Source organism: Tamandua tetradactyla, chromosome 11 (assembly GCF_023851605.1).
Source record: "Tamandua tetradactyla isolate mTamTet1 chromosome 11, mTamTet1.pri, whole genome shotgun sequence".
Classification (NCBI taxonomy): domain Eukaryota; kingdom Metazoa; phylum Chordata; class Mammalia; order Pilosa; family Myrmecophagidae; genus Tamandua; species Tamandua tetradactyla.
The window spans coordinates 80,919,352-80,932,057 of NC_135337.1; the positions used below are offsets into that span (position 1 = coordinate 80,919,352).

A 12,706-nucleotide genomic window follows, 5' to 3' on the forward strand; every position below is an offset into this window, starting at 1 on the left:
GCCGCCCGGCCGCCCCCCGGCCGCCCCCCGGCCCTCCGCCTCCCACCCCGCTGGCGGGGCCCGGAGGGAAGATGGTGCAGAAGAAAACAGCCGAACTCCAGGGCTTCCACCGTTCGTTCAAGGTGAGGCCTGGGGTCGGTTTGGGGAGCGCCCCGGGCGGGACCACCTGAGTGGCGGGTGGGGGTGGGCGCGGGGCTCGTCCCCAAGGACCGCCGTCGGCTCGTGCCCTGCCCCCGCCCTGATCCCTGGGCTGGTTGTGCGTTGGCGGGGGCGCGGGGGGGGGTGGGGGGGGAACCTGGGGAGCCAGCGGGCCGCGCTGTGGTCCCCACCGTCCAATGGCCTCGGGGGGCGGGTGAGGGGAAGCTCCCTCCACGATCCCCTGGCCGGGTTGGGAGCCCCCGGCCCGGTGCGACCCCTGCAAGCCCCAGCCGGGGGTGCAGTGTCGGAGGGGGTGGGGGTAAAGGGGGGCGGAATTCTGGCCCCAGCGCCGTTTGTACTGGTTCGGGGGGGATCCCCCTGCAAGATCCCAAGGCGAACTGGGTGCCCCCTGTATGCCCACAGGCGGCTTGTGGTACGGGGAGGACGGGTCCCCCCTCCAGCCCCGCTGCTCCCAGACACCCTCGGCCCAAGTGCCATTTCCTGTCAGAGCGGGAAGTTTCAGCGGTGGCCGCGGTGGCCGCGGTGGCGGCGGCGGCGGCGGCTGTGGAGCGCTGGTCTCAGATGAGCGCGTCTGTGGGGGAGGGCAGGTGTGGGGCAGGGGCCCCGGGGCTCTGGCTCAGGGGACGCGGTGATGTCAGCGGCCCAGCCCCACCCCGCAGGCCGACGGGTTATGTAATGCCCTCCTCGGGCAGGGACCTGGGGGGCGTGTAAGTGTGCATGTGTGTGTGTTTGTGTGCTGTGTGCTCACCGGGCTGGGAGGAGCAAGCCCCGGGTGTTTGGGGAAGGTTCCCAGGGGCCTGGCCAGCGCTCCCTGGCCGGCTGCCGCGCCCTGGCCCATACGCTTGTCATCCTCTGCGCCCGGGGCAGAGGCGGCCTGGGCAGGTCACAGATCTCAGGCGGCAACACGAACCTCTGTGTCTGGTGGCACTGGGGTGGACCTGAGCCTTCCCCCGGCCCTGGGCTGGGCATGAGCCAAGACGGGGTCAGCGTGCAGGGCTGGTGCTATGGCCAAAGCAAGCTCATGCTTCTCGATGGTTCCAGCCACCTTCTGCCAAAGCCTGCTGACTTGGGGCTGCAGCCAGCCCTGGGCCAGCCGAGCCAGCCGCCCACACTTCTGGGACCAATGCTGGCCTCTGTGCATGGTGGCCAGTCAGGCCTGCTAGGAGATGGGGCTGTGGGAGTCCCCCAGGGATAGGAGAAACCCTGGACAGGCAGCTCTGGCTCTGGTGACCACTACCCCCTGCTCTGTTCTGCTCACCCCCGCAGCTGCATGCAGCAGGCAGGCCCCCCTGCCAGGTATCTTGTGTGTTTCTGCCCTGTTTTAGGATGGGAAAATGGAGACTCAGAAAGGCAATGTTTGCCTGGGTCCCCACAGGAGGGTGATAAGGATGCAGGAGCTAACCCTTCCCCATGGTGGCTCTGGCCACCCCTTCCATGTCTGGGGGTCCAGTGGTTCTGTTGGGAGGGTGGCAGGTCCTGCTGGGGCCTTGAGCCAGGCCATTGGCCACCCTTGGTCCCTTTATCCTGATGAGGTCCCATGAACTGAGGGCTGCTCCCTCCCACCTCTCAGCTGCAGGGCAGACCCAGCTGGCCAGTGCACTCAGCCCCACATCTGCTGTGGCCCATGAGCCCCTGGGCCTTGCATGGTGGGCTTTATTGGATGGTCCGGCCATGGTTGGCAGGAGTTGTCCCTGTAGGGGAGTCTGACTCTTGGTGGGGGCGGCACCCCTGGGAGGTTGGTGGTGGGGCTGTGGACGCTTACTCCATCACCCCTGCCTGGGCCCATTCCTGGCCGCCCAGTGACTATCTGGGGCCCACAGTGTGGGCAGGGAGACCAAGAACCCCTGGGTTGGCTCTCAGCCCCTCCCACCCCAGCCTCCCCACTCCCGCCCGCCTCTGCCCTTGGGCCTTTTGGAGTTCTCCAGGGCTTTCCTGGGGGAGGTATAGAGACGGAGACAAGGAGGGGACGGGCCCTCCACAGGGTTACCCCCTGCTCCGAGTCACCAGCCTCAGAGCAGGGACTGGGACCCTGAGCTCCCACTGTCACCCCACCCCAGGTTTGCCAGGACAGATGCAGCAGCAGTAGCGTCTTACAAAGGCCCCAGGGGGTCTCTGTTTTGCCACTGTTCAGGCTAGCACCCTCATGTCAAGGGGCCAACAACCCCAGACCGGCTTGTCTAGCCTGCCAGATGTACTTGTTCGGCCTGTCCTTTATTTGGGGAGAGGAACAGCTTTCCCGAACCTCTTCCCTCTTCGTCCCCGGCTCAGTGTCACCTCCCCAACCCTCTGGCCCAGCTGGGTACAGGGTGCTGAATTCACCCACACTCTGGGCCCAGACAGAGTGGGGAGGTTAGGGAGCAGCAAAAAGCAGGAAGGTTGTGGTGCCCATTTCACAGAGGGGAAACTGAAGCCCAGAAAAGCCAGGGGGTTTGGCCAGGGACCCTGGGGGTTGGGGTGTTGAACTGGGAGGCAATGAGAGGCAGGCTGGCTGGGAGCCCTGCCCAGGGAGGTTGGTGACCCTCCTGCCTCCTAACGCCTTCGATTGCCAGCCTGTGAGGTCAGAGGGGGTGGGGGAGCTGTCCCCACTCCGGAGAAACAAACCCAGGCTGGAGTGCTGGATGGAGCCTGGCTACACGCCTCTCTGGAGGTGCCATGGACCCTGGGCTTTTGTGGCCTTGTCTCTTCTCCCTGACTTGGGGGAACCTAGGGCCTCCCTCCCTCAGCCCTGTTGGCCTCCAGCCCGGCTCACTGTCTGATGGGGGCTCCTGGGTGCTGGGGGTTGCTGAGCAGTCTCCCCGGGCTCCCCCCACTCGATGCCAATAGTATGCCCAGCTCCCGGTTCTGAATGCCAGGAGATGGTGAGGCTGCAGCTCCCTCTTTGTTGGCAGGGAGGCCCTCAGGTTGGGGCAGAGTGTGGGGGCGGCTCTGGGGTTGGGGGCAGGTGACTCTGCTGGGATAGACCCTGAGCCCTGTGATCTCTCATCTGTGCAGGGGCAGAACCCCTTTGAGCTGGCCTTCTCCCTGGAACAGGCCCACCACGGAGACCCTGCCTTCAGCTTGGAGTGCCCAGCCCGCCCTGGTGAGGGCCTGGGGGAGGGGCATAGAGCAGCCTCTGGGGGTGTGGGGCAGAGGCCTCTGCTGCACCAGGTCCTCATCTGCGCCCCACCCCCATCCCCCATGCAGATATGCCCGCCAGCCAGCCCATTGACATCCCAGACGCCAAGAGGAGGGGCAAGAAGAAGAAGCGGTGCCGGGCCACAGACAGCTTCTCGGGCAAGTTCGAAGGTGAGTGGGCAGGGTGGGGACAGGTTGGGGGAGGTGGGTCCAGGGCGGTGGCGTTCTCTCTTACCCCTGACCCCGCCGCTGCCTCCCAGACGTCTACCAGCTGCAGGAGGACGTTCTGGGGGAGGGCGCCCACGCCCGCGTGCAAACCTGCGTGAACCTCATCACCAACCAGGAATACGCTGTCAAGGTGAGTACTGCCACCCTGTCCACATCCCTGTCCCCATCGCGTCCCAGCTTTGGCACATCGGGGGTGGTGCTCAGGGAAAACCTCTGTCTAAAAACAGCCCTGTTCAATAGTAGAAAGCTGGGCTGCCATGTAGGAGACCCAGGTTCAGTTCCCAGCCCATGCACCAAAGAAAATAAAACAAAGCAAAACTAGAAATGGCCCCAGTCCCCACTCTGCTTGGGTCACCCCTGGGAATCCGGGTCAGTCTGTGCTAAGCCCAGGCAGGAGAGGTGACCATGCTGGCAGCTGAGGATCCCACCTCCACCAGTCCCCACCTCCCTGAGCCCCAGGATAAAGGGTGATCCTGGGGGCTAGAGCCCTTCAGGGTCTGGCCATGGCCTCATGACCTTGGAACACGGGTGGCCCAAGAGGCTCCCACATGACGCGGCCTCCAGACCAGGCGCCCCGGGCAGCTGCTGGCCTCTAGGCTTGGGTGAGACGCCTCATCTGTGCTCTCTGGGAGGAGGAAGAGAAGAGGTGCCCACGCGCATCTGTGTGGCACCGTCAGTTTCCCTGCCCATCAGCAAGGGTGTGGGGGCCACTGTGGTCACAGCACCAGGCAGTGCAGGGACAGGGTGGGCTCTGCCCTCCGGAGCTCACAGGTCCAGGTGGGGGGGCAGTGCCAGAGACAAAGGAGACATTTTTGCATGAAAAATGTCCTGAACCCTTTCCCCTGGACAGCATTGCTGCTCCCCTGACAGATGGGCTACTGAGGCTCAGGGAGGCTCTAAAAGCTCAGTGACCTGAGTTGTGCTGTGTGACACCCAGGCTGACCGCTGGGCTGATCTGGCAGGCAGTGGCAGGAGGAGACAGGAAGGAGCTGGGAGCCAGGCTGCGTCTAGAGCTCCGGTAGCTGGAGGGGGCCACCTTGGGGATGACCCCTTCCCTGCCAAGTTAGCACCTTCAGTAGTGCTGCTTTGTGGGGAAGCTGTGGGCTGATGTTCAGACCACCAGCTGAGACTCAAGCCTCCTACACCCTTTGAAGTGGGGAAACTATCCAGATTCCACAAGCACAGGAGGAGGTTAAATTTAACCCAGAGCCGTTGCTGGGGTGCCTCTGGCTGGGGGCATTGGTGGCAGCCCAGGACACCCTGGATCTGGTGGTCTGGCCACCAGGCTGGCCTAGGGACAGGTGGGCTAGTGCACATTGGTGGGCCAGGCTGCCCACCTGTCCACTGAGCGGAGACAGAGGGGCAACATCTGGGCCCCAAGGTTGGTAGGTGACCCCACCTCTAGGTGCCTCAGGGGGCTGGGGCTGAGGTTCTAGCCACTTTCCTGAGCTCTGGGATCTGTGCTCACTGGAGGGCTGGCAGTCGATGAGAAGGGCGGGCTTAAGAGTGACCCAGGCTCACGGGGCTCCAGGCGTCTGCCCAGGCTGGCATGGGGCCAGGCAGCAAGTCAGGACTGGCTAGGCCCCGAGCTCCCCCCACCAGTCCCACGGACGGTGCAGGGATAGGCCTGGCCTCTGACAGCACCTGCCTGGGAGGGGCCTAGGGCTGGCCTTGCAGGAGCAAAGAATCAAGCCCAGTGGCCCTGTGGTCCTGGGTCATCCTGTATACCCTGGATGGTCCTGTGCAGCAGAGGGGGTGGGAAGGGGCTCAGCCACCCTTTCCTCTTGTGGCCCTCCCCCCCATGCCACTCTGTGTGCTGACTCTATGGTTCTGGCTTCCAGCCCATTCTGCGTGCCCGTCAGTGGCAAGCTCCACTGTCCAGGCCTGAAGGGCCTGAGCATACAGTTGCACTTCCAGTGGCACCTGCCCTCAGGCTGCGGGGTCCTGACCCAGGTACCCTGCCCCTTTCAGATCATCGAGAAGCAGCCAGGACACATCCGGGGCAGGGTTTTCCGGGAGGTGGAGATGCTGTACCAGTGCCAGGGACACAGGTAAGGGGACACCCAACCCCTACAAGCATGTATTAGGTACCTACTGTATACCAGTGTCTTGGCTGGGTGTTAGGGGTGTCCCTGCAGGAGGCCATGTGGGCAGGGTGGGGGACACAGAAGCCCCAGGAAGCCCCAGCTCTCCCCCTGCCCCTCTTCAGGAATGTTCTGGAGCTGATTGAGTTCTTCGAGGAGGAGGATCGCTTCTACCTGGTGTTTGAGAAGATGAGAGGAGGTGTGGGGGCAGGGGGGCTCATGGGCGTCCCAGTGTCCTGCTTGCTTGGTGACTGAGGGTTCAGGACTTGGCCCTGGGGGGGTGGCAGTGTGGGAGGGCGCTGGGCAGCAGCGACCTGCAGTGAGGCCCGTGTCCTCATCCCTGTCCCCTTCACTAGGCTCCATCCTGAGCCACATCCACAAGCGGCGGCACTTTAACGAGCTGGAGGCCAGTGTGGTCGTGCAGGACGTGGCCAGCGCCTTGGACTTCCTGCACAACAAGGGTGGGTCTGCCTGTTGGCAGGGCCCGTCCCCGCGTCACGCCCTCCCTGCCTCCCCGGAGGACCACACCCCCACCTGGGAGAGGCCCCGCCCCCCACCTCTAATCCCTCTGGGCCAATTTGCTGCCGTGTCTCCCCCCAGGCATCGCGCACAGGGACCTAAAGCCAGAAAACATCCTCTGTGAGCACCCCAACCAGGTGAGGGGCGCTGGGGCCAGTAAAGGGGTGACTGAAGGGAGTGGGGGAACCACCTTCACCCTCATCCCAGGGCCGAGACCCGCTCTCACCCCTCCCCCCCTTCCCCAGGTCTCCCCGGTGAAGATCTGCGACTTCGACCTGGGCAGCGGCATCAAGCTCAACGGGGACTGCTCCCCCATCTCCACCCCTGAGCTGCTAACCCCGGTGAGGGCCGCGAGGGCTTGGGCGGGGGCTAGGGATGGGGCGAGGCGTGGCGCGAGCTCCGGGGCGGCCCCGCCCCCATCCGCGGTGGCTAGACCTCGCGGTGCCCGGACCGGCTTGGCTGCGAGCGGGTGTGGAGCGCCAGCTTCCGCTCGGCAACAGCCGCTGATTGGGCGGGGGTGGGGGGCGGGGCTGGGTGGCCTCGCAGCGTCCGCGCTGATTGGGCGGCCGGGGCCGGGGCGGTGCAATGGGTCGCTGCCGCGGGTGAATCTGGGGAGACCAGGGCCCTGACCCCTGCCCTCCGCCCCCAGTGCGGCTCCGCTGAGTACATGGCTCCCGAGGTGGTTGAGGCCTTCAGCGAGGAGGCGAGCATCTACGACAAGCGCTGCGACCTGTGGAGCCTGGGCGTCATCCTCTACATTCTGCTCAGCGGTTACCCACCTTTCGTCGGCCGCTGCGGCAGCGACTGCGGCTGGGACCGTGGCGAGGCCTGCCCGGCCTGCCAGGTGCTCGGGCTGAGGAGGGTGGGGGGCGGGCCCCAAACACCCTCCGCCCACCTCTCAGCACTTCCCTGTTTCCCCAGCCTTTTTCTCTGTCCCCTATCCATGTTCTTTCCTCTCCTTTCTTTCTCTCCCTACCTACTCCTCCCTTTCCCCTTTTGTTTTCCCTGTCTTCTATATCCTCTCCCAGTCTCTCCTCCCCATCTCCCTTCCCATTCTCCTCATCTCCCCTCTTTTCTTTTCCTGCCTTGGTTTCTGTTCCGCCTTTCTCTTCCTGCTCCCCAAATCCCCCCTTCTCTCTCCACTCTCTCCCACCAGTTTTGCCCATCCACAATCCCAGAGGTTAGGGCTGCCCTCCTCCTTGGTGGCCACCCAGCTGCCTCCTCCCCTCTGAGGGCAGTTCCTGGCTGACCCCTCCGTGTTCCCACCCAGAACATGCTGTTTGAGAGCATCCAGGAAGGCAAGTACGAGTTTCCCGACAAGGACTGGGCTCACATCTCCTTTGCTGCCAAAGACCTCATCTCAAAGCTCCTCGTCCGGGACGCCAAGCAGAGGCTGAGCGCGGCGCAGGTCCTGCAGCACCCCTGGGTGCAGGGGGTGAGTAGGGGGTGCCCCTGGACTCCAGCTGGCTGGCTGGGGCTGGTGCTTGGGGACCCAGATGCATCTCGGCACATACCCCAAATCTGTTCCTGTACATACGGGGGGCCAAGGCCCAGGCCTCTGACTGTGTGTCCAATCCCAGAAGTCAAGTCCTTTGTCTCCCCCTGCCAGCCTGTCACCTGAGCCAACACTGCTGGGGCACGAGGCCACCAGAGCAGCAGACTGTGCTAAGAATAGAAGTGGGGGTTCCCCTTGTGACAAAAGTCCCAATGGCCCCAAAGGTGCAGGGCAGGTGTCTCATTAGGAATAAAGGCCTGGTGGGGTCAGCACTCCAAATTTTGGTCACATTGGTGGACCCTGTGTGGGCCAGGAGCAGGCCCCACCCTTGAGGGAAGAGGCTGGAGGATCTCGTGAAGAGTGTTTGGGGCAAGCTTGGAGCCTCCAACTTCTTTCCAGAAGGATCGAGACACCTGTGGGTTGAGAGGGATAAGGCCATGATGGCAGAACTTGGACGCAGGCAGGTGACCCTTCATCCAGTTTGCAGATGAAGACCCCCAGAGAGGGTCTGCGTTATGCCCCCTGCAGGTGCACCACCTCCTGTTGGTTAGTTTTAACACCTGCTTTGGTTTCCAGACACTCAAGGGGTGGGATAATGATTTACACAGTTGCCCTGTAAACCTCGGCTTGTCACCTGGATATCACCCAGAGGCTCGTGAGCATTTCTCCTGATGAAAGCTTTTATTAGGAGACGTTTGGAAAGACATAAGGGAGAGTACAGTGAACACCAGTTTACAATTAGGGACTGTCGGCAATTGGTGCATTGCCCGTATCTGCACTGGGTACATGGAACAGAAATTGCTGCCCAGAGCACCAAAATGCCATTCTCTGCTGTGCCCTCAGGCAGCTGTTACCCCAGAGAACTTAATGACAGCTCCCCAGTGTACTGTGCTGGGGCAGTGTTGGGGTGCTCTGGGGAGCCATCAGGAGGCAGGGGCCAGCTAGGTGCCAGTGGACTCTGGGCAAGGAGGGGCCTGGGGTCTGTACCCACCCAGGGCTGAAGGAAGAGTGCCCCTTCGTGGCCCTGGAGAGGAAGCCAGCCTTGCATAGAGAGGGGACATGGGGCAGTGTGAGCTTGTGGCAGGGCAGGTGGTACAGAGATGGTGGTGGTGGTGGGGTGCTGCACATGAACACCGCTGAATTAGGGTGCCAGATGGGGTATGTTGTGTGTGTGTGATCCTATTGTGGTCTTGGCAGAGGGACAAACTTGGGCCCCTCCCCCGGGAGGCCCACCGGGGTTCCCTGGCATCTCCTGCCCTTCCACAGTGCACGTGGTGGGGTGTTTGGTCTCGGTTCACTGGACTCTGGCTGCATTCCTGGTCTCCAGGGCCAAGTTCTGGTGGGGGGCAGGGCAGGAAACCCAGACGTCCCTTGTTTGCTGAGCACCCCACAGGACCTTTGTCCCCTGGGTGGGTGGGCTGTGGGCTCTCATCTCCAGCCGCGTTGGCCCTTCTCATTGCAGCACGCCCCAGAGAACACACTGCCCACGCCCATGGTCCTGCAGAGGTGAGTGTGTCGTGTCCCCCCCCCTCCGCCGCCCAGCCAGGCCCAGGAGACCCCCCAGGTTCCGTGTGGTTGTGGCAGAGGTTCTCCCCATTCAGAACATTGCAAATGGGGGGAAAGGGCAGAGCCCATCGAAGTCCTTGGGTGGAGGACCCCCGGGGTCCGGGGAGCGGGACCAGGACCTCTCCGGGAAAGGAAGAGGGGCCTGCAGGCCCGGGTGACCGCCACATCCCTTCCCCAGGAACAGCTGTGCCAAAGACCTGACGTCCTTCGCAGCCGAGGCCATCGCTGTGAACAGGCAGCTGGCGCAGCGCGAGGAGGACGCAGCCCCGGGCCCTCCCCTGCTCATCCGCGCTACCTCGCGCTGCGCGCAGCTGTCACCACCCTCCGCCTCCCAGCTGGCCCAGCGGCGGCAGAGGGCCAGCCTGACTGCGGCGCCCGTGGTCCTCGTGGGGGACCGCGCCTGACCGCCCTCAGCCTCCGCGGAGCGCAGCAAGGTTCTAAGCTATTGCCGCTGGTGAGGCCGCTCCCCTCCCCCTCCCCCTCCCCCTCCCCTTCCCCCTTCCCCTCCCCCCTTCCCCTCCCCCCTCCCGGGTTCGCAGGCCTGCTCAGCCCCACTGGGGGGCAGTTTCTAGAGAAGGTTTTGCTGTTGGTTTTTTTCCCCGTTTTTCTATTTTGTGTATTTTTTTTTTGTCCCTCCCTTCCCCTTTTTGTAGCAGCGTTAAAAGCAAAGCCCCTGCTAGGGGAGCAGAGCAGAGGCGTGTGTGGCTGCCGCTCTCCCCACCCCGCTGCCTTGTTCCACAATGTACTGTGAAAGTCTCCTCCGGCTCGGGGAGGTCCCCTGTGGCCCCCCTCCCCTGCCCTCATTTCTTGCAGATGTGACTCAGGAGAGCTGGCTGCCGCCTGGGAGGGCGTGCCCAGTCTTCCAGATTGGGGGGTACCCCTCCAGTCCTCCCACTGTTCAGGAACAGGCTGTCCCCAGCCCACCCCCTCGAGACAGAAGCTCTTTTTCCTCCTGTGCCCCACAAACCTTCCTGGTCGCTTTGTGGGGGGTGGGGACACCTGGGCTCTTCCTGTTTTGAGGAGAAGGTGGCACAGGTTGGCCCCTCAGCCCCTCTGTGTTCCCTGCTGGGGGCAGACCCACCCCTCCCCCATGAGAATTGACAATCCGGGGCTTCCCCAGAGGCCCATCTGTTCAGGCCGGTGACCTCAGCCACTAATTTTGACCTTAAACTTCAACCGACCCTGGGGGACGCCCCCTTCTTGCTCCTCCTGCTCTCCCCACCCCAGGCCCCAGGGTCCAGGCGGGAAAGCTGGCAGCTGCTGCTTGGCCCTGTCTGGTTCGCTTCTATCCCCTGAGGGGCTGGCACTGCAAAGAGTGGGAGAGCCTGGGCAGACGCCTGGCAGCCAATAGAGAGGGTCTCCCAGCTGCCCCCCTCAGGACTCAGTCTGACCATGGCCATGTCTTGTCCTGCATCCTCCTTGGGTCTGGCACGGAGACCCCATCTGCCCCCCTCATCTGGAGCTGGAGCCAGAACTGGGGTGTCCCATTTGCATCCCATTGGTCCCCAAAGGCCGTGGTTTCCATGGCTCCACCCCTGGCTCTGGGAGACAGTGATGCCCGTTCCTCATGGCGGGTAGAGAAATACTATGCAATAGAGCTTCCTTTTCCTACGTGCACATGTGGTTTTGCTGGTCAGGGAAAGGGGCCCTGGCCTGGGGTGTCACCTCCCCCTGCCCTGGCTGAGCCCACCCCACCCCCCAGGATGGCCCAGCCGCCCAGGTCTGCTCAGGTTGCCCCCACGGCAGGGCTGGCTTCCACATCTGGGGTCAGGGTTGTTCATGGTTAGTTAGTGTTTTTAAAACATCAGTTGACTTCAATTCCCTGTTCTCGAAGAATACTTGAATGTCGGAGGGGTCTCTTCCCCCCTTAGGGAGGGAGAGCAGGACATTGCCTGGGGCGCTCCCCCCACCCCAGGTCTCATGGTAGTTGTGGTCCGGGAGGGGAGCCAGCTGACACCCCCGTGCTCAGACCTCGCCCACCTGCTTCTATGGACTGGCCCCCCGAGACCTGCCGCACCTCCCGCGTAGGCATGGGGGGAGGCTACATCACTTCTGGCCCTTCAGCGATTCCACGTTTTGCAACTGGGGATTCTCTAACTTTTTGTAAAAAAAAAAAAGAAAAAGAAAGAAAAAAATAGCTTTTTTTAGGGTGGGGCAGTCACCTCCTCCCCCTTCGTCTGTCGCCCAGCGCTGGGGTCAGGGCCGTTACTGTGAATTGAGACCCAGCAACCCCCCCGGGTGCACCCAGGACCTGGGCCAGCCCCTGGCCTTGGAGGGGGCGTGGGAGTGGGTTAAACGTTAAGAAGTTAAAAAAAAATTTTTTTTCAGAGAATTTTTTAAAGTGGGGGAAAAACATCCAAGCACTTTAACTCCATTGTACCAGGTGAACTGATACAGCTCAAAAGTTTTCCTTTATACCAACCATCGATGCCAGAATTTTGTATTCTGTTTTGTAAGAATTTAATAAAAGTCGTAAAAACTTGGCCTTCCGGGCTCAGGTCTCAGTTTTCTGCAGCTGCTGCATGACCAGCATCTGTAACATAGGTCAGTGGCACAGGCCAGGGACTCTGCGGCTAGGTGTGGACGGGGTCCCTAGGGACTGCTGTTCTTCCCCTTGCCAACTGGTCCTCAACCAAGAAGACTGGAAAAAGATTGGGCCTAGGACTGCTTAGAGGTGACTACGCCCGTGTGCAGGGCCTGGGGTGGCATCACGGCAGCCATATGATGAGTGGCCTGAGAACCTGGGGGGTTGCATGGCACCTCAGCTCAGCCAGGGTCACGGGTGAGGCCAGGCTGAATCCAAGGGGGCAGAAAGCAGACCTCACTGTACAAGAGCAGGAGCTGGGTGGCTGACCCTGGACAGCACAGTCTTACAAAACCCAGCGGACACAAACCTCTGTGGCCAGGCCAGCTCTATACATTGGGTCCATCCCCGCAGCCTTAATTTAATTCTTGGTGTATGTAGCAGACTCCTTCTGGGGCCCATGGCAGAGACAAGCCTATCAGCCAAGGGCTGCCTTCAGATCCTAGAAGGTGGATCAGGGAGGGCTTCCTGTAGGAGAAAAGCAAAAAGAGGCAGTGAGGCCCAGTGGTCACCACTGGTAGCCTGGACTGGGATCCCCACCGTGTGCCTCTCTTGTCAAGCAGGGGCCTGAGAGCAGCTAGGTGAGGTTCCAAGGAAGTTGCCAGGGCAGGATAGGGCCCAGCAAGAACTGGGATGGTGTTGCAGCCACATGGCCTGGGAGGAGGCAGGAGGCAGGAAGGCAAGCCACCCTGGGAAGGAGAGAGTGTGGGAAGGTGGAGGGCCTTGAACCCGTACGTGAGACAGGAGTGGGAGGGACATGCCCACCACATTGGGTGGGAGGGCGGGAGGCACTGCAAGGGAAAGGGGGTCCCTGTAAGCATTCCTTTTAAGATAGCTTGAGATGATTCTATATGTCACACGTTCAGTGCACAAATCAGTGTTTTCTAGTATATTCACATGGTTGTGCAACCATCACCACTGGTTCTGGAACATTCTTATTACCCACAAAAGAAACCC

General features: G+C 62.2%; 1 protein-coding gene across 1 annotated transcript; it reads left to right on the forward strand.

The window, feature by feature from the left end:
* On the forward strand, positions 1-11,650 carry MKNK2 (MAPK interacting serine/threonine kinase 2). Its single transcript, XM_077121267.1, has 13 exons — positions 1-122; positions 3,151-3,238; positions 3,343-3,444; positions 3,534-3,631; positions 5,473-5,552; positions 5,711-5,784; positions 5,942-6,046; positions 6,186-6,241; positions 6,350-6,445; positions 6,754-6,948; positions 7,375-7,539; positions 9,062-9,105; positions 9,344-11,650. Exons 1-13 carry the CDS (start codon positions 72-74, stop codon positions 9,567-9,569), a joined length of 1,380 nt encoding a protein of 459 aa, XP_076977382.1. The 5' UTR covers positions 1-71; the 3' UTR covers positions 9,570-11,650.
* Positions 11,651-12,706: the final 1,056 nt, after the last annotated feature.

Excerpts from the sequence above, each read along its gene's own strand:
- MKNK2 (XM_077121267.1), top strand. The coding sequence starts at position 72 with ATGGTGCAGAAGAAAACAGCCGAACTCCAGGGCTTCCACCGTTCGTTC. Across the intron at positions 123-3,150 it reads GCTTCCACCGTTCGTTCAAG|GGGCAGAACCCCTTTGAGCT; the intron begins GTGAGGCCTGGG and ends TCATCTGTGCAG. Across the intron at positions 6,047-6,185 it reads GGACTTCCTGCACAACAAGG|GCATCGCGCACAGGGACCTA; the intron begins GTGGGTCTGCCT and ends GTCTCCCCCCAG.